This window comes from Poecilia mexicana, unplaced genomic scaffold (assembly GCF_051168715.1).
Source record: "Poecilia mexicana isolate PSO_F unplaced genomic scaffold, ASM5116871v1 scaffold_2, whole genome shotgun sequence".
NCBI classification, from domain to species: Eukaryota; Metazoa; Chordata; class Actinopteri; order Cyprinodontiformes; family Poeciliidae; genus Poecilia; species Poecilia mexicana.
Window position 1 is genome coordinate 41,513,231 of NW_028263371.1, and position 28,000 is coordinate 41,541,230.

A 28,000-nucleotide genomic window follows, 5' to 3' on the forward strand; every position below is an offset into this window, starting at 1 on the left:
TCTTAAGAAAGACTTGACTAAGTGAACGCTGTGCAAAATGACAGATTTTGCACCCTTACATCCTTTCTTTGTATCCTCAAAAAAAAAAAAAAAAAATTAAATTCAGACTGTTGCTGTTCAAACTGCACCGCCCTAACTACAGACTTTTGAACCTGTGTTTTCCTCCAAACACTGCAGCGTTTCATGTGAGTGTTGGGAACTAATTAGCGCAGTAGCAGGTGATTGATCAGATGTTTCACTGTTTACCTGACAGTGACAAACGGCTCAGCCTCCAGCTGTCGGGTTTGACAGCTCGCTGTGAAGACGACTTGTACCCGGGCTCCGTCCAGCCTTGGCTCCTCGTGCAGCCCTACCGCCTGTCATCCCGCGTACTTGAAAAGTGTTAGCATCATTACAGATGGCCTCCGTAAATGCTGCTGGCAGAGGTATAACTATCTCCCATAACTTTCAGCTCTCGGTGGCAGATGCTTGCTGCCAGACCCTAAGACGAACAGTTATCATTTGTCACTTTTTTCTGTGGCTGCCACAGACCTGGATGCAGACCAGCCTGTGCTGCTCAAAGCAGAAACCCTCTGATGGTCACACACATCGTCTGCCAACCATAACCTGCCAAATCTGAAAACTTGGAAAAAAAAAGAAAGTCTCTTTGGGTCACAAAAAGATCCAAAGAATGTCTTTAGGTCTCTTTCTAAAGGCGTGATCTAGATTGTCTTTAGATCATGCAATCTAAAGGCTTTTGATAAAGTCTGTTCTTCATATCTTTGTTGTAATTTTGTTGCAGAAATCCCTCGCCCACACTCCGAAATCCTGACCAGTGGTGCAGAAGTTTCAGCCATTTCATCAGCCAGTAAGTCTCATTAAAGCTGAAATGAACTTAAATGTTTTCTGTAGGTCTGCATGTTTTAAAGAAGGAAAAGGTTTTAGTTCCCTTTTCCATCACCAATACCATCTCCCTACCAAGCATGTTTTCACATCATCCATCCATTTTCTTTACACCCTTGTCCCTTAGTGGGGCCGGGAGGGGTGCTGGTACCAATCTCCAGCTAACGTTCCGGGCGAGAGGCGGGGTTCACACTGGACAGGTCGCCAGTCTGTCGCAGGGCAACACAGAGACACACAGGACAAACAACCATAATGCATACACACACACACACACACACACGCACACACACGCACGCACACACACACACACTCATACCTAGAGGCAATTTGGAGAGGCCAATTAACCTGACAGTCATGTTTGTGGACTGTGGGAGGAAACCCACCGTCCAAAAACATTTGACGTTTTCACATCAATAAATGAATAAAGAAACATATTTAGTATACAAACAGATAGCTCACAATAGTTTTTTTTTTCATTTCCAAGACTGAAATAAAGAAATTAATTCATAAGCTTGAGAGAAAAACAAACCAAGCAGGAGGAAACTGAGACTACAGCCAAGTGGTGCAGGAAAGTGTTGCTACGCTTAGAGTGCTGAAATTAGACAGCAGTGCTTAAAATAATCTTCACCCAAGATAAAAGGAGCAACTTAAACTTAAATTCTGGCAGAATGTAGTAATTTCTGATCCTGTTTTGAGCGTCATTGTTATGTTGATAATGACATTGTTTATGAGCCATAGTTGATCTGGGTTAAATTTTTTTACATTAATTCTGACTGAAATATAAGAGAAACACAAAGGTTAAAATAAATTATTTTGATCAAATATTGCATTTTAGTATGTACATTTATATCTTCAGCATGAAAGATGCTGAAGATGGTGATAAAACAAGCTGGTTACCAGAGTTTGATGATAAGTGATAACAAGATGCCATACATGTAACACTCTACAGTGAGGAAGTTGTTATTGAAGGAAAGAAAAACACTTTCAGTATTAATATACATCATACAAAATTAATATTGTTTTACTCTCATGATCACCACTAGAGTTGAGCTACAATGAATCATGATGCTAAAATAAATATTCAAGTATAAATAATTTAGTAAGGGCATACATTATAAACTATGACCACATCATATCCTTGTTTTTCTGCACTAAAAAGGTAAACATGAAACTATTTCACAAAAAATATTAATGAGTATTATTATTACTTAAGATCCGGCAGGAACGCATACGCAAACAGAGGTCCTTCTCTGTTTGGATCTGGTATTTTATCACCAGATTATATACACCAGATTATACCAACCCTCTCTTCTTTTCTTTTCTTCTCTTTTGTTGTCGTTCATCGGTGTAAATCTGCCACAGAGGAACAAAGAGATTTACCTGAGTTATCTGTTCAATCTGAGGCCCAGATAACTTATCATTTGCTCCGCTGTGCGAAGCTAATAATGTCAGGCTTGGCTCGTAGCGATTGCCTGGAATATACAACCTTAATATGTGACTCGGAGAGCACTGTTCGCCCGAGCCGTAATGAGAAAATAAAATTCAATTTGCTGACTTTGTATAGGCGAGATTTTTGCCTAACAGAATGTTTGTATGTAACAAAGAACTAACCATCAGTTTTGAGGACATTTTTGCTTTTTTTGTTTTTGTTTTGATCAATCAGTTAATGGTTGATCTTTGTCACATTTCCCCTTCATGCACAAACTAGTAACCATTTGGTTTTAACATTTTTTGCAGTGCAGTTGCAGTGGGTTTAATTGATACTTTTTATTTGCAGGTTTGTAATTTGTATAACAGTTTCAACATTAATCTCCTTAGACAAAGCCCACTAAAGATGAATGCAGAGAGGCTGGACAATGTTATCAGTCTTTGCAGGCTGCTTGGGAAGCCTTTGCAACCATTGTAGGCCTGCATGCATATGTGTGTGAATGAGTGAGTGAGTGAGAGAGTGAGAGAGAGAGTGTGTGTTCAGGGGGCAGCTTGGGAAATGAGAGGAGGGATTCTGGATAATAAATCCATCACCGGTGTCTCCACTTGGGCAGCCAAAGAGCTGACTTGGTTGACAAAGTGGCCTTCCGCTCAGCATCCTGGCACCACAGCCTGGCTAATAGCAACAACCTCTGCTTAATGCTCTAACACTAATGAATTCATGGAATTAGCTTTCAGAGCTGAACGAACAGATAAAAAACAAAACAAAAAAAAAACAGAATTTCTGCTGTGATTAGCTGAAAGTAATTTGACTGGTGAGTTTTTTTCCCCCCCCATCTCTAGCTTTAGCTTAACAATTGAGCACAGTCCAGTGGTGTTATCTTAAAGGAGGGGGTATTATGTAAAATGTAATTTTTGAGCTTTACATCATGATATATAATCTTATTCTTTCACGCATATATCTGAGGAATCCTTGAATCTCCCATGGCAACCACTCCGGGTGCCTAAACGCTTGCTCTCACAAAGCTCCTCCTATTGCCACAAAGCTCCTCCTTGGAGTCTCCTGTTGTGTTTCTGCCTCCTCCATGCCTTCTCCACTCAGCTCCTCTAGCATTAGCAGTAATTAGAAAACACCTGGTGGAAGTGTGCATGTGATGACCTCATCATACAAACTGTTTCACAGTCCAACGATCCTATTAACGGTTATAAATGACCTATTGGAACAAAGGCATTGTTGTGATGTCATGCTGAAGGTGGACCGTCAGAAAGAGCAGGAGCTTCTTAAAGAGACAGGCCATTTTTAAGACATCAAATGGCAAAGTCAAATTTCTTTTATGTTATGTTTGACACACATAGCAATTTTGAGTTTAACAGTTACTAGATTGTGCTATAAAATGCCACAATGTGTAAAATACACAATACCATCCTTTTAAATCCTTTCTTGTCTTAAAGACCACCTTCAGATTAACTCAACTAAGCAGCATGTCTTAATTCTTAATAATTGTAATAATTTACATAGTAAGGAGTTTTTTTTTTCTAAAGAATGGACTTTGTCTGAACAGTGACGCTGTGATTTATTCTGTGTAAGGCTGCAGAAGGATTTGCTTGCCACAAACCACAGCTAATTATCATGAACATTCAGGGAGACCATTCAGAGAGAGCTGTTGTTGAGTTGATCTTAAAGCAATCCCTACATAGCAGCAGATGTTTTGTAGTTTCAGAGGACACATTAGAGGTAAACAAAACAAAAAACCCCACAATTTATTTGTTTTCTCTAAAACAGAAAACAGATAAATTTCTTTATGTGATCTATTTCTTCCATGCTGTTAAGATTTTCTGGTTTTGTGACTTTGAAATATGATCAAATTTACGCTTTTTTGGATGTACTAAGCCAAGTCTGATTTTCCTTTGTGACACAGTCTAAAAAAAAAAAAAAAAAAAAAAATCACGTGGTTTTCAGTGACTTTAAGGGGAGAACTTGTGTCTGACACAACCTGAGAAAGGTGTGGGCAAAGAGAGATATTAAAAAAGCTCTGTGTCTCCCTGGCAAACAGTTTGTCCAATCTGTCTGCTGATCTTAGAGAAACTCAGACTTGTTTCAGACTTCTTTCAACAATGTCCAAGTGATTCTCCTAAAGATTTATAAACGCCAAAATGATTCCTTAGTTTCCTAATAACTGTGTTTTTTTTCTGATTCTAAGGTGTTTGATAAAGGACTTTGAGGCCCGTCCGTCTGTGACCCACCTGCTGGAGCATCCCTTCATCAAGCAGGTCCATGGCAAGGATGTAGCTCTCAGCCAGCAGTTAGCAGATCTTATCAGAGAGCAGCAAGAATTTGGGTGCAGAACCAGAACCAGGTAAGTCTTTAAAAAAAAAAAAAAAAAAAAAAACGATTTCCTAAAGTGTCTGTGCAGAAGAAATGGTGAAAAATCTACACTGCCTCTGTTGGGTGTTGAGATCTCTGCTTCAGCTGCAGGGGGATCAACTGAGTGCTGTTATCAAGTCTGACCAGTAGGGGGCAACCTCTCATCTTGTTATGTTCAGGCCGCATGGAGATGAGACACGGCAACGGATATTACAGTTTGTGATTAAAGATAAGCTCAGAGAGTATGACTAATTCAGAAAGAGTGATTGTGATGACTTACTTGAAATTAATAAAACCAATTCAGTTAAATCTGTGTTCAACTATTTGTCTGGTCCACTCAATTAAGCCCCTGATTGGAGGAATAAATATTAGCTTGAAACCATATGGGATTTTGCGACAATAGCTAGTGAGCTAGTTATTGGTTCGCAGGCCTGCAGGATCCACATATGAATACAAGAGATTTCACGAGGTTAAAGCTTCTCTCAGAGACTCACAGGGCAGCAAATGACAGCGCAAACTGTGACCATATTACTGGAGGAATACTGACTCTGGCAGTGCTTAATCTTTATTATAAAAGAGTTTGCTGAAGCTGCCCTTGACTGAGAGTCCTGATGCCTTGCCAGCTCTGTTTACTCCCGAGAGCATGCAGAGTTGGTGCCTGAGCCTGATCCCGAATTCCTGTCCACAGTGAAAGTGGATAATGGGATTAGGAGCTTGTAGGGCGAGAACTGGGCTCGCCCGGTTTAGTCTCCCATGCCACTGATCGTCGAACAATGAAGCAGATAAGAATAAGAAAGACGTAGGGAACTTAAAAGTAGCTGCCGTAGGTGGAATAGCGTTGGTTTACTTCAAAGCAGGAGAGAGTCAGACGCTGGAGGACTCGAGTCCTCCTCCAACGGGACACGAGGACAAGGAGTCACTTCTTAGGGAGCACATGCCAAGAGTATTTCCCCACTGCTGCTTCTTCTGCTGCACCAAGACTGAAAAATTAAGACGAAGGCAGAGGAGGAAACATTCACTAACCTGGAGCTAGAATATTTTCTCTCTTATGATTGATTATTTATTGTAGTAGAATATAGATACAGCTGGTGAATTGAGTATCATAAGATATGTTGTGATTTTAATGCGTTCTTTCAGAATTTAATTTCATAACTCACAATCTGCTGCTGTGCTGTGAAAAAGTTTAAAGTTTTTTTTGTTTTGGCTGCTTCGTTTTTAATTTTTTTGTTTAAGATTATTAAAATGATGTAATATCAGACAAAGAAACCTGAGTAAATACAGAAAAGTACTTATAAAATTATAACTTGGCAAGAAACAAAAGCTATTCAGATCAATCTGATCCTGTATGTGAAAAAAATATTCCTTACAACCCGTTGACAGCAACAGATGTCATTTGCAAGAGTTAGCAAAAACACTCGTCTTTGCAGAAGTGTTTTAATTCAGACCAAAGTTCAAATTTATGGTTCTACCAAGTACAGCTTTTTACATTCAGGAGTTTGATAAAATGAACATTCAAGCATCTTACAATGACATCTGAACTAGTTAAACTTAAAAAAAAAAGATGGTTAGCTCTCGTGATGTCTTTTGTCTAAAATGAGTCGAATACAGCTGCTAATGACTTCCAAAAAATAAAAAAAGAAATCTGTCTGCAAAGTCACCAGCACTTGTTCTGGTATGAAAACTGAATTTATTTTTGCAGTCATTGAATCTAACAGTGGCACTGGGTGTTGGAGAGCTTTTGGAGATAATAAATCAGAATCTGAAGGTTGGTTTGCGGGCTCTATATTTAACTTCAGAACATCAATCCTGGCACTCCCGGCATTAAGACGGTTTCCATTATTTTCACAAGTGGTGGTTAACAAAGATGTCGCAAACAAATCGAACACAGCATGCAGCAGTCAGACTGTTGTGTTTTTTTGAGCAGAGATGTTTTAATTAGCTCTCATACGAAAATCTGCCCAAAATCTAGACTCTTTGAAAAGACGCTTGTTCTTCAGGTACAACATCCTGCAGCCTGTTATCATTTTGGCCGTCCTGTTGAAGATCAGTGGACCGCTGATCAATCAGACCATTCTGAAGACTGTAAATGTTCATCTGCATTAGTGCTATGCCAAATGATTCTGCATGTAGTGAGGACAAAAAGCATATACCGCCTTCTGTTTGTTTCTGTTTGATGAACAAACTGAAAATGTTTTTAATAAAACAGAAACTGATTACAGACCGAATAGGATTTGATTTGCTTTTTCTATTTGGATTTAAATTATTTAGTGAATTTCATCTTTCGATGTCCATGTTTGAAACAACCTGTGCCATACTTGTCCTGTTTTTCATGTTACTTTGATTATAACATCTTTTTACAAAGGCCAGTTGTTTCTTTCCCCTTGTTACAATTTCTTTTTTCACAAATTTGTTTGTTTGTTTGTTTCTTATTTAAATGAATCAAATTAAATTCTTTTAGTGTGCATTTCTTTTGCCTTCGTTTTATAATTTATATCGACAGCGATTTTTTAAAACAATTTCATGATTTTTTTTTCTTTTATCCTGAAACCATAAAAGACAACAGAGTCACGTCGAGACTTGCAAATAGAGCCTTAAAAAAATAAATGAAAGAAGTCCATATTTAGGTTATGACTTGTTTTTAAGAACTTTGTCGGCAGCTCTGTGCGTCTGAAACGGAAAGTTATGAACATGAAATCATCAGACAGCTTCCTCCCTGCAACACTGCCGCTTATTGGCTTGTTATCCAGCAACAAATGATCTACTGTGTGAAAATAAATCATGTGAGGCTGCAGCTGCACAGATTCATCAGTGTGATGGATTCATTGTTGGTTTCCTTGTTTCTCTCCGGGAATCTGTTGACATCATAAAACACCTCTATCTTATGAATTTAATGGAAAAGGTTGATTGCTATTAGATCGCAGTTCCTGTGTATTCATACACTGTGGGAGGAATCTGAGTCACACCTCTGCTTCACTCTTTCTCACATTCACCGGGTGTCGCTGGAGGTTTTCATGGAGCCAGCTGGCTGCGTGTTGACCTCCGGCCTCATGGGACTTGTTGGAGAGTAATAGGTCAAAACACAGATGAAGAGCAATCACAGCTGGTTTTACTGGGAGATGAGTCCCCGGGGGGAGCTTTATAGAGGCCTTCGATGTGACCGGGGCTCAGATTCAGCCGTCAAACTACTTTTGGTGTCCTGTTCCAGCTTGTAACATATATCGTGTCCTTTATTTCAAACAGGCACAAGCGGATTAATACTCGTAAAACGCTGATAATTGAAAGCTGCCCTGACGACGATCTGGTAAACCTGGAGTTTCTGGACGAGGTAAAGTTGCATTAAACTGGGATTAGTCAGTTCTGATCATTTTCATTTCTAACACTGCTTGACTATTCTTTTTTTCTTTCTAAAGGAGATAATAATCAGTCATCTCCAGAAGCGGTACGATGAGCTTCAGGTCTACACTTACGTTGGCGACATCCTCATCGCTCTCAATCCTTTTCAGAACCTCAGCATCTATTCTCCTCAGGTTGGTGGAAAAGCATTTTCACATTTTCCCAGAGATAAACGTTCAACTAGAACAGATAAAAAACAAAAACACAATAATACTATGAACTGATCATTTCACTTTTTTTTTTTACCATTTTGTGAATTTAGAGTTTTGGATGTTTTGTGCCTGACTTTTCAAGACTTGAAAAGGAGGCGTCTCTCTCTGATCAGATGTTTATAGTGATATTCCAGTTCATTCTTAACAAACACTGGTTCTTAATTTAGTTCAGAAAGGTTTAAATTATTGATACATGTTTATAGTTCTCCACTTACCCATTTGAAGCTTCACAGCTTCAACACAGACAACTTATTGTTAATGTATTATGTTTGGTCTGAAATAAAGTTTAAATGTATAAAGATGCGACTCACCAATTAGTATACTGATTATAATCTGACCTAACATTTACAACCTAAAATCTGTTTTATCCTCTCCTATTGTCTTTGCACTAAGTTTATTTTATAGTGTCTGAACTGCCCCTGTTCACATATTTAATGTTTTTGTCATTAGAATACAGAAAAAGTTAAATATTTGAACTAAAACGCGTCACATATAGTTTTTAAATACCATTCATCCATTCATTCAGAGCAGACATTTTTTTTTGGGGGGGGTTTATTTTGAGCCTTAAACTCTTATTGCACATAACAAACTTGAAGTGAGCTGCTTTCACAAAAAATAGATAAAGATAAATAAATCAGGATCAACACGTTTAATGATCTCTAAACTATTGTGCTATGGAGACGATGGAAACACAATTTGACAAGTAATTTTAACCATTTCCTGCAATCTGCCCTGCTATCAGGGAAGTTGACCTGTCATGTCTGGCCCAAACTAGGACGAAAACCACGAAATTGCAGACTTTTTGACAATTGTATGTATGTGATCTGCACCCTCTTATAAACTCTTTCGTTTTTCTTCTTTAGTTTTCTAAGCTGTATCATGGCGTAAAGAGAGGTGACAACCCTCCACACATCTTTGCCACAGCAGATGCAGCGTACCAAGGAATGGTGACTTTCTGCAAAGACCAGGTCCTCTGGAGGAATACAGTATTACATATTGATAAAAAAGTTTAAGTTCATCCTGTTGGACTGAAATGATCAATTCAGACTATATATATATATATATGTTATTTTTTCAGTGTGCGATCTTAAAAGAGACATACACTGAGCTATGAGGTCATTTCAGTCTGTAGGGACAGAATATCAATGCAGGAAGTTACCCCACTGCTCTCCTTCATACAGAAACAGCTCAAAGCTTCAGCTCCCTCCTTAGGTTTTAGACAAGCCTGTAGCATGAAATGCAAATAAATAGTTACATTTTATGCAGTTCATTTGGATTTTTAGCTAAATATGTCTCTCTACATAATAACAAAGAGCTGCTTTTTTTTCCAACCAAACTTTTATCTTCCCTGTTGTGTATTTTATCCCCCCACTCCCCCTTTTTTTTTGTATCCTCTTGTAAAGTTTAAACTTTGCTGATTTTCTACAACATATTTAAAAGCAGCTGGCCCACACTGACGATGGTTGACAATTTGTTTTTGCTGTTCTTTTAGTGCATCATCATTAGTGGTGAAAGTGGAGCAGGGAAGACGGAAAGTGCTCATTTGATTGTTCAACATCTTACCTTCTTAGGAAAGGTATTTTCTCACATTATCAATATTTCTCACTGGACAGGGTTTACCAAGCAATCTGTTATTCCCTCATGCAAAACTGAGAACGCACTCGATGTTTCTCTCAGGCAAACAACCGGACTCTGCGGGAGAAGATCCTGCAGGTCAACCCTCTGGTCGAAGCCTTCGGAAACGCCTGCACAGCCATCAACGATAACTCCAGCCGGTTTGGTAAATACCTGGAGATGAAGTTCACACCGACCGGAGCCGTCATCGGGGCAAAGATCTCCGAATATCTGCTGGAGAAATCGCGGGTTATCAAGCAAGCAGCGTGAGTGGAACATTTAACTTGCCGTATATTTAAATTTGTGTTACGCTTCTAACAAATGTTTGATGTTTGCTCTTGATTCAGCGGGGAGAAGAACTTTCATATATTTTACTACATGTACGCCGGGCTTTACCACCAGTGCAAGCTGAAGACTTACAGGCTGCCGGACAGGACGCCTCCTCGGTTTGTGCTGCAGTTTTATGTGCTGATACGCTGAATTTATGCCTGGCTCTGACATGTTTCTTAAAAATAAAATCACAAGTGTGTGAACCTTTTTCCAAACCTGGCTTTAAAATAAAATGTTGTAAAACATTAGGTGCTCATCCCCTTTTATATTTTTCAGTTTTTTTATTTTTTGTCACACCAAAATGTTTTAGATCATAAAGCATATTTTAATATCTGACAAAAAATATGATGGTAAGCTTACTTTTATAACTTAAGAATGGGCCTGTTACTCAACTTGGACCAAGTTGAGTTGCTAACTATTTTCCTTATTAAATGTACCATTTAAATACTGATGGAAGCTGCATAATATTAGGAAAATGCATCAGTCATAATACATATTTTTTACACTCTTTTCTTTCTTTTAGTTTTGTTTTTATCACTTCCACTATTAAAAATGTACATGAAGTGTTGGCATTGCGGGTAGTGAAAGTTCAGGTAATAAAATGCTAACATTTAAAATGTATTTTTTTGGCACTGAAGGTAAAATATTTGGTGTAATACTGATTTGCAATACTCCATACATGGATATTGCAACAAGAGTTGTGACTATACATTTCTTGTATTTGCTCAGTTATCTGTGTCTGATGTAATTTTTTTTTACATTACCTAGCAAAATTTTGAGAGAAAAGAGAAGAAACCTGTAACCTGTTCTTAGATTTGTTTTTCTTTTTGCATTGTGTTGTTTCTCTTTTTGACAACATCATCAAACGCTGACATGCGTAACTTTCCTGGTATTGAAACTTGACATCTTCTCTCATAATCGCTCTCTCTCTCTGCAGGTACATTGACAGTCAGCAGAGCAAAGTGATGCAGGGCATTGTCTCGAGGAAACAGTACAAGGAGCAGTTTGACGCAATTCAGGAGTGTTTCAGAAACATCGGCTTCACAGAAGAAGTACTTTGCACGACTTAAATACTTAAACGTGTATTTTCTTTAAGTGCCACGATGACTGGGTTCTCTTTCATGCTTTTCTTTTCACAGGAGGTGAACTCTGTTTACAGGATTCTGTCAGGCATTCTGAACACGGGCAATATTGAGTTTACTGCCATCACGTCTCATCACCACACAGATAAGAGTGACGTGCCTAACTCAGAGGCCTTAGAGAACGGTGAGACGCAGCAGCTCGGCTCTCTGTCTGTAACGACGATCTCCTGTTTTCAACGAAACCATTTGAAACTTGTTTAGATAAATGATTGTCAGGCACTTTCTTTCTAAAATGTGTTACGGCACATTGGAGCAACGCGTACCACAAAAAGCAAAAAAAAACAACAAAAAACAAAAAAACTATATTGTAGGAAACAGAACAACAACACAGTTGAAAGCTGAAACATTTCACAAACATATCCATCAAAATTATGGATGCTACTATTGTGATTATTTATGTCTTTGCTCCTTCTACATAAAATTTGCAAAACTGATAAGTCTTAACTGATTACTGTAAAAAAATGGATAAAGTTTTATTACCAAAGAAAATGTGTTTAAATGATTTTATGACACTTGCTTTTGGGCTTTAATACAAAGTGATTTAAGAATAACAGAAAAAAAGTGTTTTTGATCTAAACGTTCAGCTTGCAGGACATAAAACAAACAGCTATCCGACCTAATGAAGAGATGACAGAACAAAAAATATCTCTCACTGTATTGATTTTCCGTATTCTGTAGAAGACAGAAGAGCTGTTTAGTCTGGTGTATCCCTTCTCTTTCTATATAAACAAAATAATTCACAGCCTGTGTTGAAAATTATTTACACGCTTGTGTGAATATAGAAATTTCATTATATATTGACACATGCATGGGTTGTTTGTAGCCTCTTTTATATTTACCAGCTCCTTTTCCCCACTATTGATCACGTCTGAAACATTTTTCACCGAAGCAGAATGTAAATGAAGGTGAAATATAAAAGACTTTCAGTTTATGATGATCCTCCTGAAGCAAAACCACGCCTTTCTGAATGGCATTATGTGCTTTATTCAAAAGACAAATCTTATATTTAGATGAAAATGATTGTTCAAATTACCTTCGTTTTCAGCTGCGTCTCTGCTCAGCATCGGCTCCGAGGAGCTCCAGGAAGCGCTGACCTCTCAGTGCGTGGTCACGAGAGGCGAGACCATCATCCGCACCAACACCGTGGACAAAGCCGCCGACGTCCGAGACGCCATGTCCAAGGCCTTGTACGGACGCCTCTTCAGCTGGATCGTCAACCGCATCAATTCGCTGCTGCAGCCCGACATGAAGATCTGGTGAGAGTGTGTGTAGAATAGATCTGTGAAGATGTCAATGCCGCCTTTGTTGATCGTCTCAGACGCCGGCGCGTAACCTCTGCAAAGCCCCGATGACCTCTGCGGACGTCTGCAGGGGAGGATGCAAAGATGCAGAGGAGAATATCAATGGGCACGCACAAGACAAGCAAAAGAAGAGCAAAAAAAAAAAAAAAAAAATAGAAGTTTTAATAAATTTTTGATACAGAGTTGCGTGCGGAGAAAATAATGTTCAGATGATTAAAAAGACTTCAGAGAGACTCCAAAGAGGCTCTTCATTGATCCAAAAGAATTCCTTTATAAATATGAGCATTGAGTGTCAAAGAGTCGTCTCACAGAAATGAGGAGAAGCCAGAGTTCCTGTCTAAATTCAGCTCATCTTTTCTGATTCCTTATTGCCTGTAATAACTGGGCAGAGCAGGCTTTTAAGGTGACCTTTACTTCATGTGGGGAATGACTGATTAAGAAGCAGGAGCATGAATATAATGTAAAATATCGTTCAAAAACATGTTAACTCTTCGACCATGCTGTAACATTGTTTTGTTTGTTTGTGCAGACTCTGAAAACACTCCGAGGTTTGAGACTGAAACAAAACCAGTCACAGAGCTTTTATAATACCCGATGTTTGTGATTTCTTCCAGATCCGACTCTGTATATGGGTTGAACTTGGATTATCATTAAAGTTTTATCAATTATTACGGCTGCTGGGGGATTTGCAGCTTCCTCCAACACAGAAGAATAAGTTTGTTTGTCCCGCTTTTCTCCTTTGAAGTGCCGCAGAGAGCTGCATGAATGTGGGAATCCTGGACATCTTTGGATTCGAAAACTTCAAGAAGAACTCGTTTGAACAATTGTGCATCAACATTGCAAATGAGCAGATCCAGTTTTATTTCAACCAGCACATATTCGCCCTTGAGCAGGTGAGTTTTTCCTGCAGAAAACCGTCATGTCAGTACACTTTGCAAACACATTTTAGCTCGAGATTCTCTCCTAATGTGTTGTGAGTGAAGAGCCATTTAAACAAAATGCTGTTTTGAAAATAACTACTTGTACTTATTTATTTGTTTGTTCGCAACATGACATCCCGCTTATTTGTTAGCATACACTTGTGCTCTACAAAATTACTCTTAATTGACTTAATGAAGCTGTTTACTTTGAAGTGTGTCAAGCTTTTGCTTTGCTTGATGGAAATGAATAGACGTTAATCAAGGAGCCTTTTAATACAACGCCTTTAAGTTAACACTAACAGCTGTTTCTCCAAGGTAAAGTGAAAGTTGTTGTTTTGCTTATTAACAAATACTGAACTAAAGCACAAGCCACAGGATATAATTCATTGCTTCCAGTCTCTTGTCCTCTGCTCTGCTTAGTCTTTAGTATTTATCTATAGCAGGAAGATTAAAGTACTATGTTTGTAAAAAATATCCCCACCCCCCCTGACATTTGGATATTTTGATACAGCCTATGTTTATGAGAAAAACCAACACTAAGCAGTGCTTAATTTTCAAATTAGGCAAATACAACGACCTGAACCTTGACTGTTGTGGTATGTTTCTACCAGCTTTGCACATCAGATGACTACATTTCTTGCACCTTCTTGCTCAAATTGATCCTCAATCAATTAAAATTGATTGAGGATCAATTTTAAAATCCTGACACGTGCCTCTCAACCATTATGTATTTTTCAGACCATAAGCCGCTACTTTTTTTCCTATGTTTTGAACCATGCGGCTTATAGCCCCGTGCGACTTTTCTGTGGATTTTTCTTCAACCACCAGGGGGCGCTTTAGCAGGAAGTGAATCATTGGAAGTCAAAATTGGAAATCAAAGAAGAAAGTGATGATTTTCATTTTAGAACAAGCACATGCTAGCAACAGGCACGACGGAGAAATGTTTTCAAAATCATAATCCCCTCATCATGGAAACCACACGAAGAAGTTCAGATGATGCAGCTTTTAAGTTGAAGGCTATCGATCTGGCGTTACAGGAGGGAAATACAGCCGCTGCACATACACCCGGCGTGAATGAATCCATGGTTCAGCATTGGAGACGCAGGACTGTGTTCTTAATAAATCCAGCAGGTTTAAATCCTTGTGGAAAACCGAGAGCGGCTTATAGCCCGGTGTGGCTTATATATGTACGTTTCCAATTAATTTTTCATGTTTTGGAGATTCTGTGGTCACTTGTTTAATTTTCTTTTCTCTATATGCTAGATTAGTGGAATGCATTACTTATTCTGTTGACAGAATAACTAGTAGTCCACCTGAACCGTGGCTCTCTGCAGCTCCTCCACACCTGCAGTTTGGCCTCTTTGCTGCTTCTCGGATTAATTCTCTCTTTGCTCAGCTTTGTAATTTTAGGTAGACGGCCATATCTTGGTAGGCTTTACAGTTGAGCTGTACTCTTCCTTTAAATGTCTTTACAACTTCATCTCAGACCCGTCTGCTGTGTTTCTTGGTTTTCATTATGCTGTTATTTCATTTCCATTTCACAATTATGCGCAGCTTTGTGTGGGTCTGCCACATAAAATCCCACAAATTTGCACTGAAGTTTGTGGTTTTGACGTAAGAAAATGTGAAAAAGTGAATACGTTTACATCAAAAGCTGAATATTCTGCTTTAAATGATGCTGTGATAATTGAAAATTAGGTCTTAAGCTTGTGAAAAAGTTTCTACTGAGTTGTGGGGCTAATGTTCTGTACAAGAGGGATCTTTATTTGGTGTGCATGTCTTCGTTGCTGCTGTGCTCAAACTGATTATTCCAAGATGATGACTTAAACATGAGGAGGGTTTAGATTCATTGGTTCTACTTTATTAGTAAAATATATATTTAAAGGAACTTTTTGATCTGACGTTAAATAGATGCCATAATAAGATATCACTGCGGGTTATTTGCACATTGAAATAAATTATGAATAAGTAAGTGGCTCTATTTGTTAGTTTGGAGCTCCTCTGTATTATGCATTCATTCTATTATGCTGTAAACTTCATCACACAGCCAGCTGCAGCTCTTTGGTTTAGTTGATTATGAGCTCTTTTCTGCCCCCCCTCCTCTGCACATACGCACAGCCACAAATCATATTTACCCCAGATTGTCTAATTGGGTCATTTAGAAAAACCATTAACTGGTTTATTCTATATTTTCTGGTCCTAATTAGATGGAATACCAGAGCGAGGGAGTGGATGCCAGCCTGGTGGAGTATGAGGACAACAGGCCCATTCTGGACATGTTCCTGCAGAAGCCAATGGGGCTTTTATCCTTACTGGATGAGGAGAGTCGCTTCCCCCAGGCCACCGATCAGACCCTTGTGGGTAAGACAGTGAATAACCTGTGGCCCCATCCACAGAGGTGCAGCGTTAGTTTTTTCCACACAGGGTCAGGTTGGTTTGGATAGCTTTTAGTACATTATGAAAGCTTTTTGAGTTTATTTGGCTTATCTTCGTCTGACAATAACATTTGTTTGATGATCTGAAACACTGAAGTGTGACAAAAAAGCAAACAGATGAAACCTGTAGGGAGGAAAATACTTTTTCACAGCACTGTAGCTGCAGCTCATTATGCATGTAAAGCCTTTTAACACCCCGTTTTATTCTCTTTTTATGTCTTGCTCACAGATAAATTTGAAGACAATCTGCGTTGCAAATATTTTTGGATTCCTAAATGCATGGACCTTTGCTTCGGAATACAGCATTATGCTGGAAAGGTATCACATGTTTGCTTGCTAGATTTTGGAACATAAATTTAATAATACACACACACACACACACACACACACACGCACGCATACACGCACACACACACACACACACACACACACACACACACACACACAGACTCTCACTTAGTCTCAACCTGCATTTTGTTTTTACAACAAAGATTTGAAGTGATGCACTCAGATCATTCTGGGCTCATGAGAATGAGATGAGGTGTTAGTATGTTTTTAATGTGCAGCACTTTGGCTACCCTAGTGGTTTTTGAAATATGCTATAGAAGCAAAGTTGATTGATTGATTGCAATCTGAATTTAAGCAAATTTGTAATTATTGTGTAAACAATCAAACAAAAAAACTCCATAGTGAAATAGGCCTGTAGGCTGTAACCAGGCGCTGTCAGCCAGCCTGACTAGAGGTTTTATTGTCTGATTACATCACAGACCTTATATTAGCTTAATAAATGCTTTCTGTGAATGCTTTCATGAACACAGATCTTCATATGTTTAGCTTGGACTAAGCCAGCCTCTAGATGGCACAAACACAGATCTCACTTTGATGAGAAATATGGTCTTATTGTTTTTATATCTCGACTGCATCTTCTTGATTGCTTGTTCATACAGTACATACTGCTATGAGGCTCAGTAGAGACACCGGCCAAACAACTGACTTAAAAGTGACTCCAACTGCAGTAAAAGTTGATGAGATGCTTTTTTATCTAAAAAAAAAAAACCTTCTTGTAACATCAAAATTACATAAAACACAAAGTTTAAGAATAAATAATATATGTACGATTTTTAACTAGTACCACGTAATACAGCCAATGGTTTCCTGGGATTGTTAGGTTAGCTTCCAGGAACTTATTGGGTTCTTTCCTGAAACTTTCATAGTTATGGACTAAATCACACATCAAGTTCTGAAAAGCACTCGTTAAATTCAGGAAAGTAATCGGCAACGTGTAAGTTCAGGAAAGTACCCGGTCTGTTCTGGGAAAGTTTTGGGAAGTATACCCATTAAGTTCCTTAAAGAGATATTGAAAGCACCCAGTAACTTTCAGGAAAGTAAACCATTAGTTTCAACGAGGTTCAGGCTGTAAAAACTCAATTTTAAATTTAAAATTGTTTTATATGGCTGTACCTTTATATGAACATTCCCTACGTTTTGTTTAAGAAATGTTACATGTTTATGCTATCAAACTATAGTAGTATTTCGTATATATTGGATAACTTCTTGTTGCTTACTTTGACACAGAACAGAGTGCGTTGCTTTAAGAAAATTGCTTGGTTCCCTAATATTTAAGGTTTTTGTTTGTATTTCTGGCGTTCTGCTCGACAGGTGATGTACAACGTAAATGGATTTCTGGAAAAGAACCGGGACACTCTTCCTGCAGACATCGTTTTGGTGTTGAGAACATCGGAGAACAAACTCCTTCAGCAGCTGTTTTCCAGTCCTCTGACTAAAACAGGTATGACAAAGGAAAATTATGCCAATTTAGCAAATTTCAGGTGACATTGTTCTCGTCATCACAATAGAAACGGAAACTTTTGAGACAGGCAGTTTGTGTGATGGTGATACTGTATAAGTGCTGCTTCTATAAACGTTCAGGTAAGTGGGTTTCTTAAAGACGCGGCTTCCAGCCATCCACTGGTCCTCCTCCACTTCAAGCCTCTGCGCGCCGTTCTCGGATAAATCTGCACTCTCCATTATCTCTGGAGAGGCTCAGCTCTCTGCGCGGCGCTCTGTTTTTATTTTCACTAAGCTTTCCCTCTTGGTTTCCCACTGCTGAATGCTATCTGCAAATTGTGGGTGCGGAGGGATATTTTATGATAAGGTTTCTAAATACCCGGGGGATGAGGAAACAGTATTTAGGGAACACAAAAGCAACTCGTCCCACCTCTTTTCTGTTTTTTAAATGAAGGTAGAGTAACGTGCTCGTCATTAGCCGGAGCTGAGGCCTCCTGGTCACTTGACTTAGCTGAAATGCTAATAGATGTCTTAAATGATCAGATCCCCTCTCCTTTATTTCAGCTAAGCCACATTATGTGATCCACATCCTATTTTAGGGAGGGGGGGGCCGTAAAGGCCTGCTTTCGCTCCCAGCTGCATTAAGAAGGGGCTTCGATTCACAAAAGGCTCCCAAGCTGTGGAAATTTGTGACGTCTGTAAACTTCTATTGCAGCTTGTGCACAAGGGAGCCTTCAGCTATTTCCTCCTGCAGTTAACAGCTTCAGAGAAGTGCACACCATAAAAACAAATGCATTGAACACATCTTTTCACTAAACACTGGCACTGAATAGAAGCTGAGATGTGCTGTAATGTTTACTGTAGGAGTCTCTTACATCTAAAAGCTTCTTCTTTATTCTCTTATTGCTCTGTGGTTTTGTCTGCTCTGCCATTCAGAGGAAAGAATCACATTAATGTGCGGATTTATTGGAGAAATAAATTGTTTATGTGCATTTTTAAACTTGCTAAAAGGCTTAAACAAAGCTCAGTGTGAGCAGTTAGCCTGTTTGTTAAGAGCTGGACGTCTGGTCGCCCTGCTGCAGTTTTTGAAAGTACAGATCATCTCTGAAGATAAAAGCTGGTCTGTCTTATCAGTCTGGAAAAGACGGAGTTCTGTTCAAAGTGAGATACAGCACAGCATAAGAAAATTAGAAATCTGTTCTTCAGGGTAGAATTTTTGGAGGGATTTAATTTGCATCTCCCTGCCACGTTATAGATTCACTGTTATCTGTGAAATTACCATTATCTGAGAGGATCTGATGGAAATCAGTTTTTACACCAGGGTGGTTTGAGTCTCTGGGGCTCCTCTCAGTATCACCACTAGGGGACACCCTCGTAGACCTGCAGCCTCTCCAACTGAGGTTGAAATATCTGTCCAAGGAAGTCCAAGAACACATATATGTACCTGAAGGACGAATTCGTCCCAGCTCATATTCCCTTACTTTGTATTTTCTCAATCCTAACACATGCATGTTTTTCTCTGTCTCTTTTACATGCCCACTTTGAAAATTTGATAGTCCTGCTGTAATGTTTGTGCTCGGTAAGCAGCAGGGAGGCAGGAAAGCCCCAGAAAGTAAAAATCTCCCAGGCTGTGAATAGCGAGGCCACTTGAGCCCCCGGAGAAAGCGGGTCCTTGAGGCCTGGACATGTGGTGGTGTTTTGTCAGAGGAAATGGGATGTATTTGCATGGACAAATTCCTGAGAGCCAGGGTCTTTCCCAGACTGAGGGAGAGGGATCAGAGTGTTTGAATTGGCGCAGCTAAGTCAGGCCTACCAGGGCCTGGGCCGCCTTCAGTGGTTCTGTGTGTGTGTGTGTGTGTGTGTGTCGGAGAGTGTGTGTGTTGCCTCAGGGCTGCCTGGGCCTGCTGATTGTACACACTGCACCTCAACACTGCCAGTCCTTTGTTCCAGCACAAAAAGTGTTGTGATATAAAGTGTGACTGCATTTATTATTACTACTGATGCGCTCTTTTTGTCCTCGTAAAAGAGGACTGCGCCTCCCCACAATTTATGAATGGTGAATATTTTGCGGAGTAGTGCAGGTGGAGACTTTACAGAAATTACAGCGCGTTTGTAATCCTAAACAGCAGTATCCCCTGTGTTTACTTCAGATAATGTAGGAGTTGGTGCAGTTCAGTACAACATTTTTCTCTGTTTCCGTTGTAAAAGTGGCCCATACAGCTGACCTGTAATACACACTTCCTGGACATCCTACAGTGGTAGGTTCATAGGATAATGGTATAGTTAGGGTGATGCACCGCATCAACCAACACAGTCCATTAACTGGGGGACAGAAAAATGTCACAAAAATGCAACAAACAGGAGACATACTAGTAGTGCACCACGTTTGTTTTCACACTACTATGACGCCCAGTTAGGCGTTTGGGTTTAACCTCGTTGGAAACACTTCCTGAAAACTGCAGATGATGAAATAGCGAACCTAATAGCTAGCTTAGTGTGCGTACGGCATTGTTGCTTGTGATTTTGAAAAGTGACACTAAGCAAATAAAGCAGAACAGAAGGTTATCTGTGAAGCAAAGTCATGTACATAGGTGACTGTAAATGACTGCGACACCACTTTGGAACAACTACTGTAAGCGATTAGCACCGCTAGCACAGTTAGCATACCTAAATGTAACAGCAGTGTCTGGTTATTATTTATATTCCTACTTTATGTTAGAAATTTCCAACATTTTTAAATCAAGTATATTGTCCAGCAGGTAGTTTTTGAAGTCCCAGAAGGATAAAATTTGAGTAACTTCTTGCTAGTTATCTACTTAGCCTTGCTGTTATTCTCAAAGTGTTATCAGTGTTACAAACCAATGTAACTTTTACTGCTCGGTTATATGTTTTGTATTTTTCCTATCTCAACACTATAACATTTAAAGAGAAGACAGAGTTGGCCAACAGACTGTTTACTGACAGAGGACTTGTTTAAATAATCTGGAAAATCTAAATGTGTCTGACATGTGAAGCATCTGTTTGAACGGTTTAGCATTTTACAGCCCAATAACTGATTAGATGTGTCCTGCCTCTGAAATTAACTCATTTGAGCTCCTCCAATGGTATTTGCTGCCTTTCTGAGTCATAATTTAGGAAACCTTCCTGTGTGTGATTAAATTCCTTAAACTGAGGTGAAATTTACATGCATAGTCAGATTTAACTTCTCCCTTCGCCTGTCAAGGGAAGAAATTTGCATCTGAGAGATGCAGTGTGTCTTACATCCAGGCTCCACCTTTAGAAAAATCTTTGGAGGCTCCATCTGAGAGACTGTGTGTGTGTGTTTATGTATTTTTGCCAGCATTTACAAAAATCTACTTACGTCTTAAACTCAGACAAGCACAACTTTTAAGCGTACTTTTTAATGATGGAAATTTAGCAGAAATGTAAGTTTCATGTGATTTAGTTTATGGTTTAGATTTCAATACTTAACTAAGTAAGTTTTACTGAGCTTTCCAATGTTTTTTTTAACGTTGGGATTCAAAGAAATGTTGCTTTTAAGACGTGGCACTTGATAATCACATCATAATTTTAATTTCTTGGATAATTTCTCACACTTGGATGCTTTTTCTTAACAACAATGTTCTCTAACTTTTCAAGGTTTAAAGTTTAAGGCTCACATCTGTGTCAAACATTTAAACTTAGGTTTTTTTTTTTTTTTACATCTTCCTGTCAGGCCACAGCTCTTCCATCCTCTGTGTGCCTTCATGTAAAAGGAGATCGTCCTGACAGGCTTCTCCCGGCTCCATATGTGACACGTTTGGCTCTTTGTTCTCTGCCCAGCAGAGGCCTATTTTCATCCCAACAGAGAGATCTTCCTCCAGACCTCTACCAAGAAAGACACTCACTGAGTAATACTTTTATTATTCCTCTTTCCAAATAGTGGTATTTGGAAAATGTTTTGAGTCAGCAGCGGGATTTACCGCGACCCTCTGCACATCAGTAGCAAGCAGCCTACTCTCTGAAGTCACGTGGCGCAACATGCTTTGATAAACGCAACACTGTGTTGTGTCACTAAAAGCCAATTACACCATGCTTTTTCATGATTGATCTGCTTTGACAGTACTGGATGGCATTTAAATCGGCAGCCCCCCCGAAGCCATCCCCAGGCATGAACGGTGGCGGTTACGGAGAGGTGGGAAGGGTTATGGGTCTTTTAATCGAATTTGCTTGGTTGCTGAGTTGAGTTTTGAGATCATCTGTTTTGAAAATGAGAGCGGGAAAAGCGCTGGAGATATCCGGCAAGCCTCTGCTCACTCAGCTCGGTAAGGCTGCTCGCTCTTACAACTTTGATTGTCCCCCCGTGTCGACAGCTCGATCCACAGCTTCAGAAGTACAAGGCGCTCACTGACACTCATAAAAGCGTGTAGGGAGGTGTCATATTGAACGCAGGATTGCTTTTTTAATCCCAGGCACATTGACTATTCTTGTCAATAGAGCCCCAATACAACTGCCAGCTTGAGCTTTTTTTTTTCTCCTGCAGGATTCTTGCTGGGCTTAATTTTCAAAGTGAACGCACAGATGCCAGGGAAGGGTTTTCTTTTTTCTCTCTCTCTGCCCCCTCCCCACACGCCCCTCTGCCACTCTCTTCATTTGTCCTGGAAGTCAGCGCCAAGAGCAACATGCGTGAAGCCGAAACGAACAGCAGGGATGCTTGTCCACCTGTTTCTCACCACTAAGTGACTCGATGGAGAGTATTCCCCTCACCTGCTCTCCTTTTTTAATTTTTAATCCCTCATATCAAAACTTCTTTTCGCTTTCATTTATTTTCATCATTTGAGAGAACGGATAAAAGTGAGAACCGTCTCTGGCAGAAACTTAAAAACACATGAAGCTGATTTTTTTTTTCTTTTTTCTCAATGTCAAAGAACAAATCTTCCCCTTTCTTGTCCGTCTCTCTGTTTGAATAATTATGATCCACATCATTAGACAAGTTCCCTCACTGTATCTAAATGAGAGCGTCTCCTTTCAGGGCTGGACATCACAGGTGTTCCCGTGGTTTTATGTCTCGAGAGACGTAAATCTTTGAGGATACTGACTATTAACCCATGCTCTAATCATGTAGTCTGAAGTGGGGAAGCGGAGGGGGTACAAAATCCTCCAGAAGAATGAATTAATGCGACCCGCCGAGGAATAAGTGAAGAAAGCGGCGAGTGTCCGTTTGCGAGGCTTAGGTACAACTGTCACAGTTTCCCTCTTCGCGGCGCAGCCCCCTTCATCTCCTCTTGATGGTGTCATGGAAGTGAGAGGCGTGAAAGCGCAGTGACACTCCACGAGCCCGTTCCACTCGCAGCCGCTAATTCATCATGACAAATGTGCTCAGATGATCTGGCCCAGCAGCACTAATGGGGAGAGGAGAGAGCGCACTTCATTTGCACAAGACCCACTCCAATTAATCCATCCAGCTTTACTCTGGGCTAATTGGAGCGGGGCCCTCCCTGCCTGTGTGTTGGTAATGTACCCGACACAGTTTTAACAGCCCCTGTTCCTAAAGATCATACTTTTTTCTTCTTTTTTTTCTTCTTGGGGGCGGGGGGTGATTGTGCCGAAGGGCCGCTTGAGTTTGTAGAAACCTGATGTCCTAAAAGACAAGGCCCTCTCACAAACATTTGCTCATAATGAGCAACGAGCAGCTCGAATTTCCATCCCATCACATATTTTTAGGCTCTATTTATAATCCTGTAGTTACTTTTCAGAACAAATATCCTACAAATTTAAAATGGCATATTTAAACATGTCGGAGTCTTTGCCAAATGGAGGAAAAAAAAACACTAATAGGAAAATAAATGTGCAGAAAAATACATAGAAATCATCCGACGACTGTCAGAAGCTAAAAGCAGCATCACTACCGGCTTAAAAGGCTCTTTTGAAGTGTTCTCTCATCATGTTTTGGGTTGTTTTGACTACAGCAGTGTATGCACTACTATTTCTGTGTGTATTTTTATCCCGCGAGGCACTACGCTGCTTTGGCTCACTGAGGAACCTTTACTGCCAATAGGGCGTCCTTTATCTAAAGTTAGAAAAGGGACGGCTGTTAATTAATCCATCAGAAATTGATTTTAATCTCTCGCAGCATTTGAAACTTCTAATACTCATCTGATCGGCCTCTTAGGAAAGCCAGCTGCTGATCCGGTCTTTAGTTTTTCTTTTTTCTCTGCCTGGCTGTCAGACGACGTCCTCGGCGCTTGACGTGAGACTTCATATTGGAGGAGCCGGCTGCATATTTAGCATTTTAAAAAGTTGGTCTGCGTGTGGTAGAAAATCTAGAACAATTGTTGGCCTGTCAGTTCGGCTTTATCTTAGAAAACTTACAAAGGTTTACCTCCTTGCCATACACGGCTGCCTGGGTAATGCTGCCTCCTGTGTCTGCAGACATATTTTTCTAAAGGTGTGTGTGGCACATCTGTGCAGCTATTGTTTATTCATGGAGTAAACCCTTTGAAATGTGTTAAGATACTTCCCACTCATTATAAAAATCCTGCCACCCATGGATTAGGACTTTGATGTCACCAATCCTGCTTCAAAGGCTTCTTTCACTGCTATTAATCACAGTTTAGCCTCTGAAGATATAGCCAGAGAAAACATTTGGACATCTTGTGCAGAAACTTTGAAATGTTCAGACTGTCTTGCATATGCTATGCTCATATCCTTTCTACTGTGTGCGTGTGTGTGTGTGTGTGTGTAGGGTTGTTTGACTGCTGTGCATGCAGCTGCACTCCTGAGTCCATGGGATTCACAGAGATTTAGGCTCTTTCTGAACAGTCTTTTATGAGCCGGCTGCTGTATGAACACAAACACTGTAGTGTAGTTTCCACAGTTTGATGTTTTTAGTATTTCTCAATAAGCATTTCCATCATCCTAAGACTATCTGGACTGTTCAAACTTTAACCTGTTTTTCATAACCATAATGATGTGGCATCTTTTTTTCCTTTCTGCATTTTGAGGATTTGACTTGTTGGATCTTATTTGTGACTCTTGTCTAAAGCGCTTTAATGAATAAACTGCCCAATATGGAGACCATTTATATCCAGTGATCAAGTCTAGACTGACAGTTACGACACTTACTGAAAAACTCATGAATGTCCTGGTTTTCTTTAACTCATCTGATCACTTTTAGGGACATAAGCTTCACATGGTCATCACATGTAGTTTGATTTTCACATGGGCATCATATGCAATTTGTGGGTGTCACATCAGCTTCACATGTTTGTTTTTCACATGGATATATTTTGCTTAAAAAAGTTTCACATGGGCATCAAAAGTAATTTATGGGTTTGCATCGGTTTCACATGTGTGTGGTTCACATGAATATCACATGTTGTTTCAGAGTTTCACATGGATATCAAATTTTGTTTAAAAACGTTTTGCATGTGCATTAAATGTAATTTATGAGATGCATCAGCTTTACATGGCTGTCACACGTTTATGTTTTTGTCATGGGCATCATATGTAAATTGTGTGTTTCACATGGTCATCACATGTTTATGGGTTTTGCATCAGCTTCACATGGCATCATCTGTTTGTTTTTCACATGTGCATCACGTTTAAAAGTTTTATATGGGCATTGCGTTTTGTTTTTTTTGTTGTTTTTTTTAAACACATAACGAGCTTGTGAAAGCCATACCCTATTTTAATGTGAAGCACTTTGTGGTTTTTATCTGTTAATAAAAGTGACTTGCTATTGTAATGATTTTATTTTCAACAGGAAATCTGGCGACGTCCAGGGCTCGGGTCACCGCTGCCTCCAGATCTCTCCCCCCTCAGCTCACCTCGGGACGCAGCAAGGTGCGATTCCACTGGCGTGAATCAACACATGATGCTTTTTATTTGTTGCTCACAGGCATCGCTCCATAAGAATCACAGTAAAAGGCTGCGCCGCGAAGCATAGCCATGTTAATTGACTACCCTGTTGGCTGTCTCGCTTGCGGAGAGGCAGCATCGCCATCTGTTACTTGGTTTCTGCAGCTTGAAAGTCATATATTAGATTTACAGACTTTTCTTGTTAACAGACAGTGAGGTGTTTGGCAAATTGGGGAAATGCATTAACCATCTTCGATAGATTGTTGTATCAGTTCTCATTCAAATATTTTGTTTCTTTTACTTGCTAATAAATTATGCTTTAATAAGGTTTTTGTAACCGTCAGTTGCCAAAATTGTTCCTTTAAAGCAGCAGATTGTACGTTTTCCCCACATAGCGTTCACTTTATAGTGTTATTTCTCTCTTTTTGTTTTTATATAACATAATTTAGACAACTGATGCTATGTTAGCATCTTATTTCTTATGGAATTTTAATTTAATTTTTTAAAATTATTTTTACATATAAATACTCAACTTATCACCATCCCAGGTATGAAAAGGTATATTTTATTACAGTAGCAATACTTAATCTTTCACTTCAAATCAATGAAGTTTCACCAAGGGAAAGCAGACAGAAACATGTTTTTTTTTTAATCATGTCTTTTTTGTACAATGGTGACAGTCCTGGGTTCTGTCTCATGACCATCTTTTTTTTAGCTCAATCTACTGGTTTTCTGTAGGATTACGGTCTTTATGACTGAGTTGTAAGAAGGTTGATTTTCTCCTGATGACACATTTCTGTACACATTATTTAAATGTTTGGCTTGTTGTCCTGTTGAAAGAACCAGTGTTCACCAACTTTTCCAGTAGAATAATCCACCAGATTGTAATTTAAAATTTCAATGAAAATTGCAACTTATCATGGATTCTTAACAGTATGCATATGTTGTTTTTTTTTTACATACAACATTAGTTTCCAAACAGCTCAAATTTATTCTCATCTGACCAAATGACCTGGCTCCAAACAATTGCGCGCCTGCAGTTTTTTCAAATCTAAACAAATACATATTTGTTGTGGAGGCAGACTTATGAAAACCAGGTGCGACACGTTCCTAGCAAGAAAATGTGACAGCTTCCCTGCCTACATTTAGAGACATGAAGTCACCTGATGGTTAGAGTGAAACCCTCCTTCATGTTGAGTGTCTTTACTTTCTATTTCTCTTTTCCCTCTATTTCTATGTGATTTGCCAACATGTGTTGCACTGCAAGTCTCCAAAATACCTAATGAAGGTAAGACTTTAGTTGCAACAGTAAAACCTTCTAAACCTACAACACATACTTCCCCAAAACTGCAGAGCAGATCCAAATTGCGAGCAGTTTATGGACAAACATATTTCTGCAAAATCAACTGAACGTTCCTGTCAACTTTGAATTGTGTGAAGCTTCGCTTTTCAAACTTCAATCACAGGCTGGCAGAGAAAAATGTAAATCATCTCTTTTGAACTATTTTCCCCGCACAGCCACAATTCTGTGTTATCAATGTAAACAAATACTCTGTGATGTCTCTCTTAGATTATAAAAAAAGAAAATATAGCCCTCTTAAAATTAGACACAAACACACCACGTTTTAGGAAAAATAACCGTGGAAAATCAGCTCCTCTTTGATGAACTTCCACCAACTTCCACCTACTCACTTATTCTTGAAGGGGAAAAAAGACTTCCTAATAAGAGCTCAGTGGGAGTGATGCAATATGCATGCTGCCTTGTTCTCAATGGGAGCTGGAGAAAAGTTGACAGAAATGGACACTTGTAAAGAAAAAAGTTGCCAGATTAAAGTGATGGGCTGCTTGTTAGAATAGTGGAAATGGGTCCCAGATAATCATTTGCTCCTCTGAAAGCAGATCATACTCGAGTACAAAGTGTGCGAAGATCTCATTCTGTTCCTGCACACGGGGAGCATACCTTCCTTCCTTTGAGCAAGAATAAAAGAAAGTTTTCAGATATGCACGTTGCTACATTGGCTTGCCATAAAATATCTATTGCATCATTAATTTTGATGAAGCTATGAAATGCAAGGGCTGTTGGAAAGCTTAAACTGTGTCCTCGTTAATCCGTCGTCATTTGGATGACTGTCTGCTTGGTGATGGCAACTCTTATTACCCGGAATGCTCTGCAATTTTCCCATGCCCCTCAGCAGTGCCGAATTATTCTCTAGATTGTTAGCTTTAAGTGTTTATCAGCTTTTTGTTGCATCGACGACGACGACACGGTTAGTGCAGCTGTGTATTCCCAAGTTGCCTGTTCGGTGAAAGGAAAGCCGCTACAATAATGTCACTTTTATCTCTGCCGAGGA

The 28,000-nt window shown here is 39.5% G+C and overlaps 1 protein-coding gene across 1 annotated transcript in view; it reads left to right on the forward strand.

Annotated features, from left to right (window-relative positions):
• The window catches only part of myo3b (myosin IIIB), a 71,328-nt gene that overhangs the window by 18,720 nt on the left and 24,608 nt on the right, over positions 1 to 28,000 (forward strand). The window contains exons 8-24 of the mRNA XM_088000858.1: positions 782 to 847; positions 4,512 to 4,667; positions 7,916 to 8,000; positions 8,086 to 8,202; positions 9,144 to 9,248; positions 9,773 to 9,856; positions 9,958 to 10,160; positions 10,242 to 10,340; positions 11,162 to 11,276; positions 11,364 to 11,490; positions 12,412 to 12,622; positions 13,413 to 13,560; positions 15,795 to 15,948; positions 16,252 to 16,340; positions 17,682 to 17,811; positions 25,555 to 25,634; positions 26,917 to 26,937. Of these exons, the coding sequence (XP_087856984.1) occupies positions 782 to 847; positions 4,512 to 4,667; positions 7,916 to 8,000; positions 8,086 to 8,202; positions 9,144 to 9,248; positions 9,773 to 9,856; positions 9,958 to 10,160; positions 10,242 to 10,340; positions 11,162 to 11,276; positions 11,364 to 11,490; positions 12,412 to 12,622; positions 13,413 to 13,560; positions 15,795 to 15,948; positions 16,252 to 16,340; positions 17,682 to 17,811; positions 25,555 to 25,634; positions 26,917 to 26,937 (1,990 nt within the window). The remainder of the gene's footprint in view (positions 1 to 781; positions 848 to 4,511; positions 4,668 to 7,915; positions 8,001 to 8,085; positions 8,203 to 9,143; positions 9,249 to 9,772; positions 9,857 to 9,957; positions 10,161 to 10,241; positions 10,341 to 11,161; positions 11,277 to 11,363; positions 11,491 to 12,411; positions 12,623 to 13,412; positions 13,561 to 15,794; positions 15,949 to 16,251; positions 16,341 to 17,681; positions 17,812 to 25,554; positions 25,635 to 26,916; positions 26,938 to 28,000) is intronic.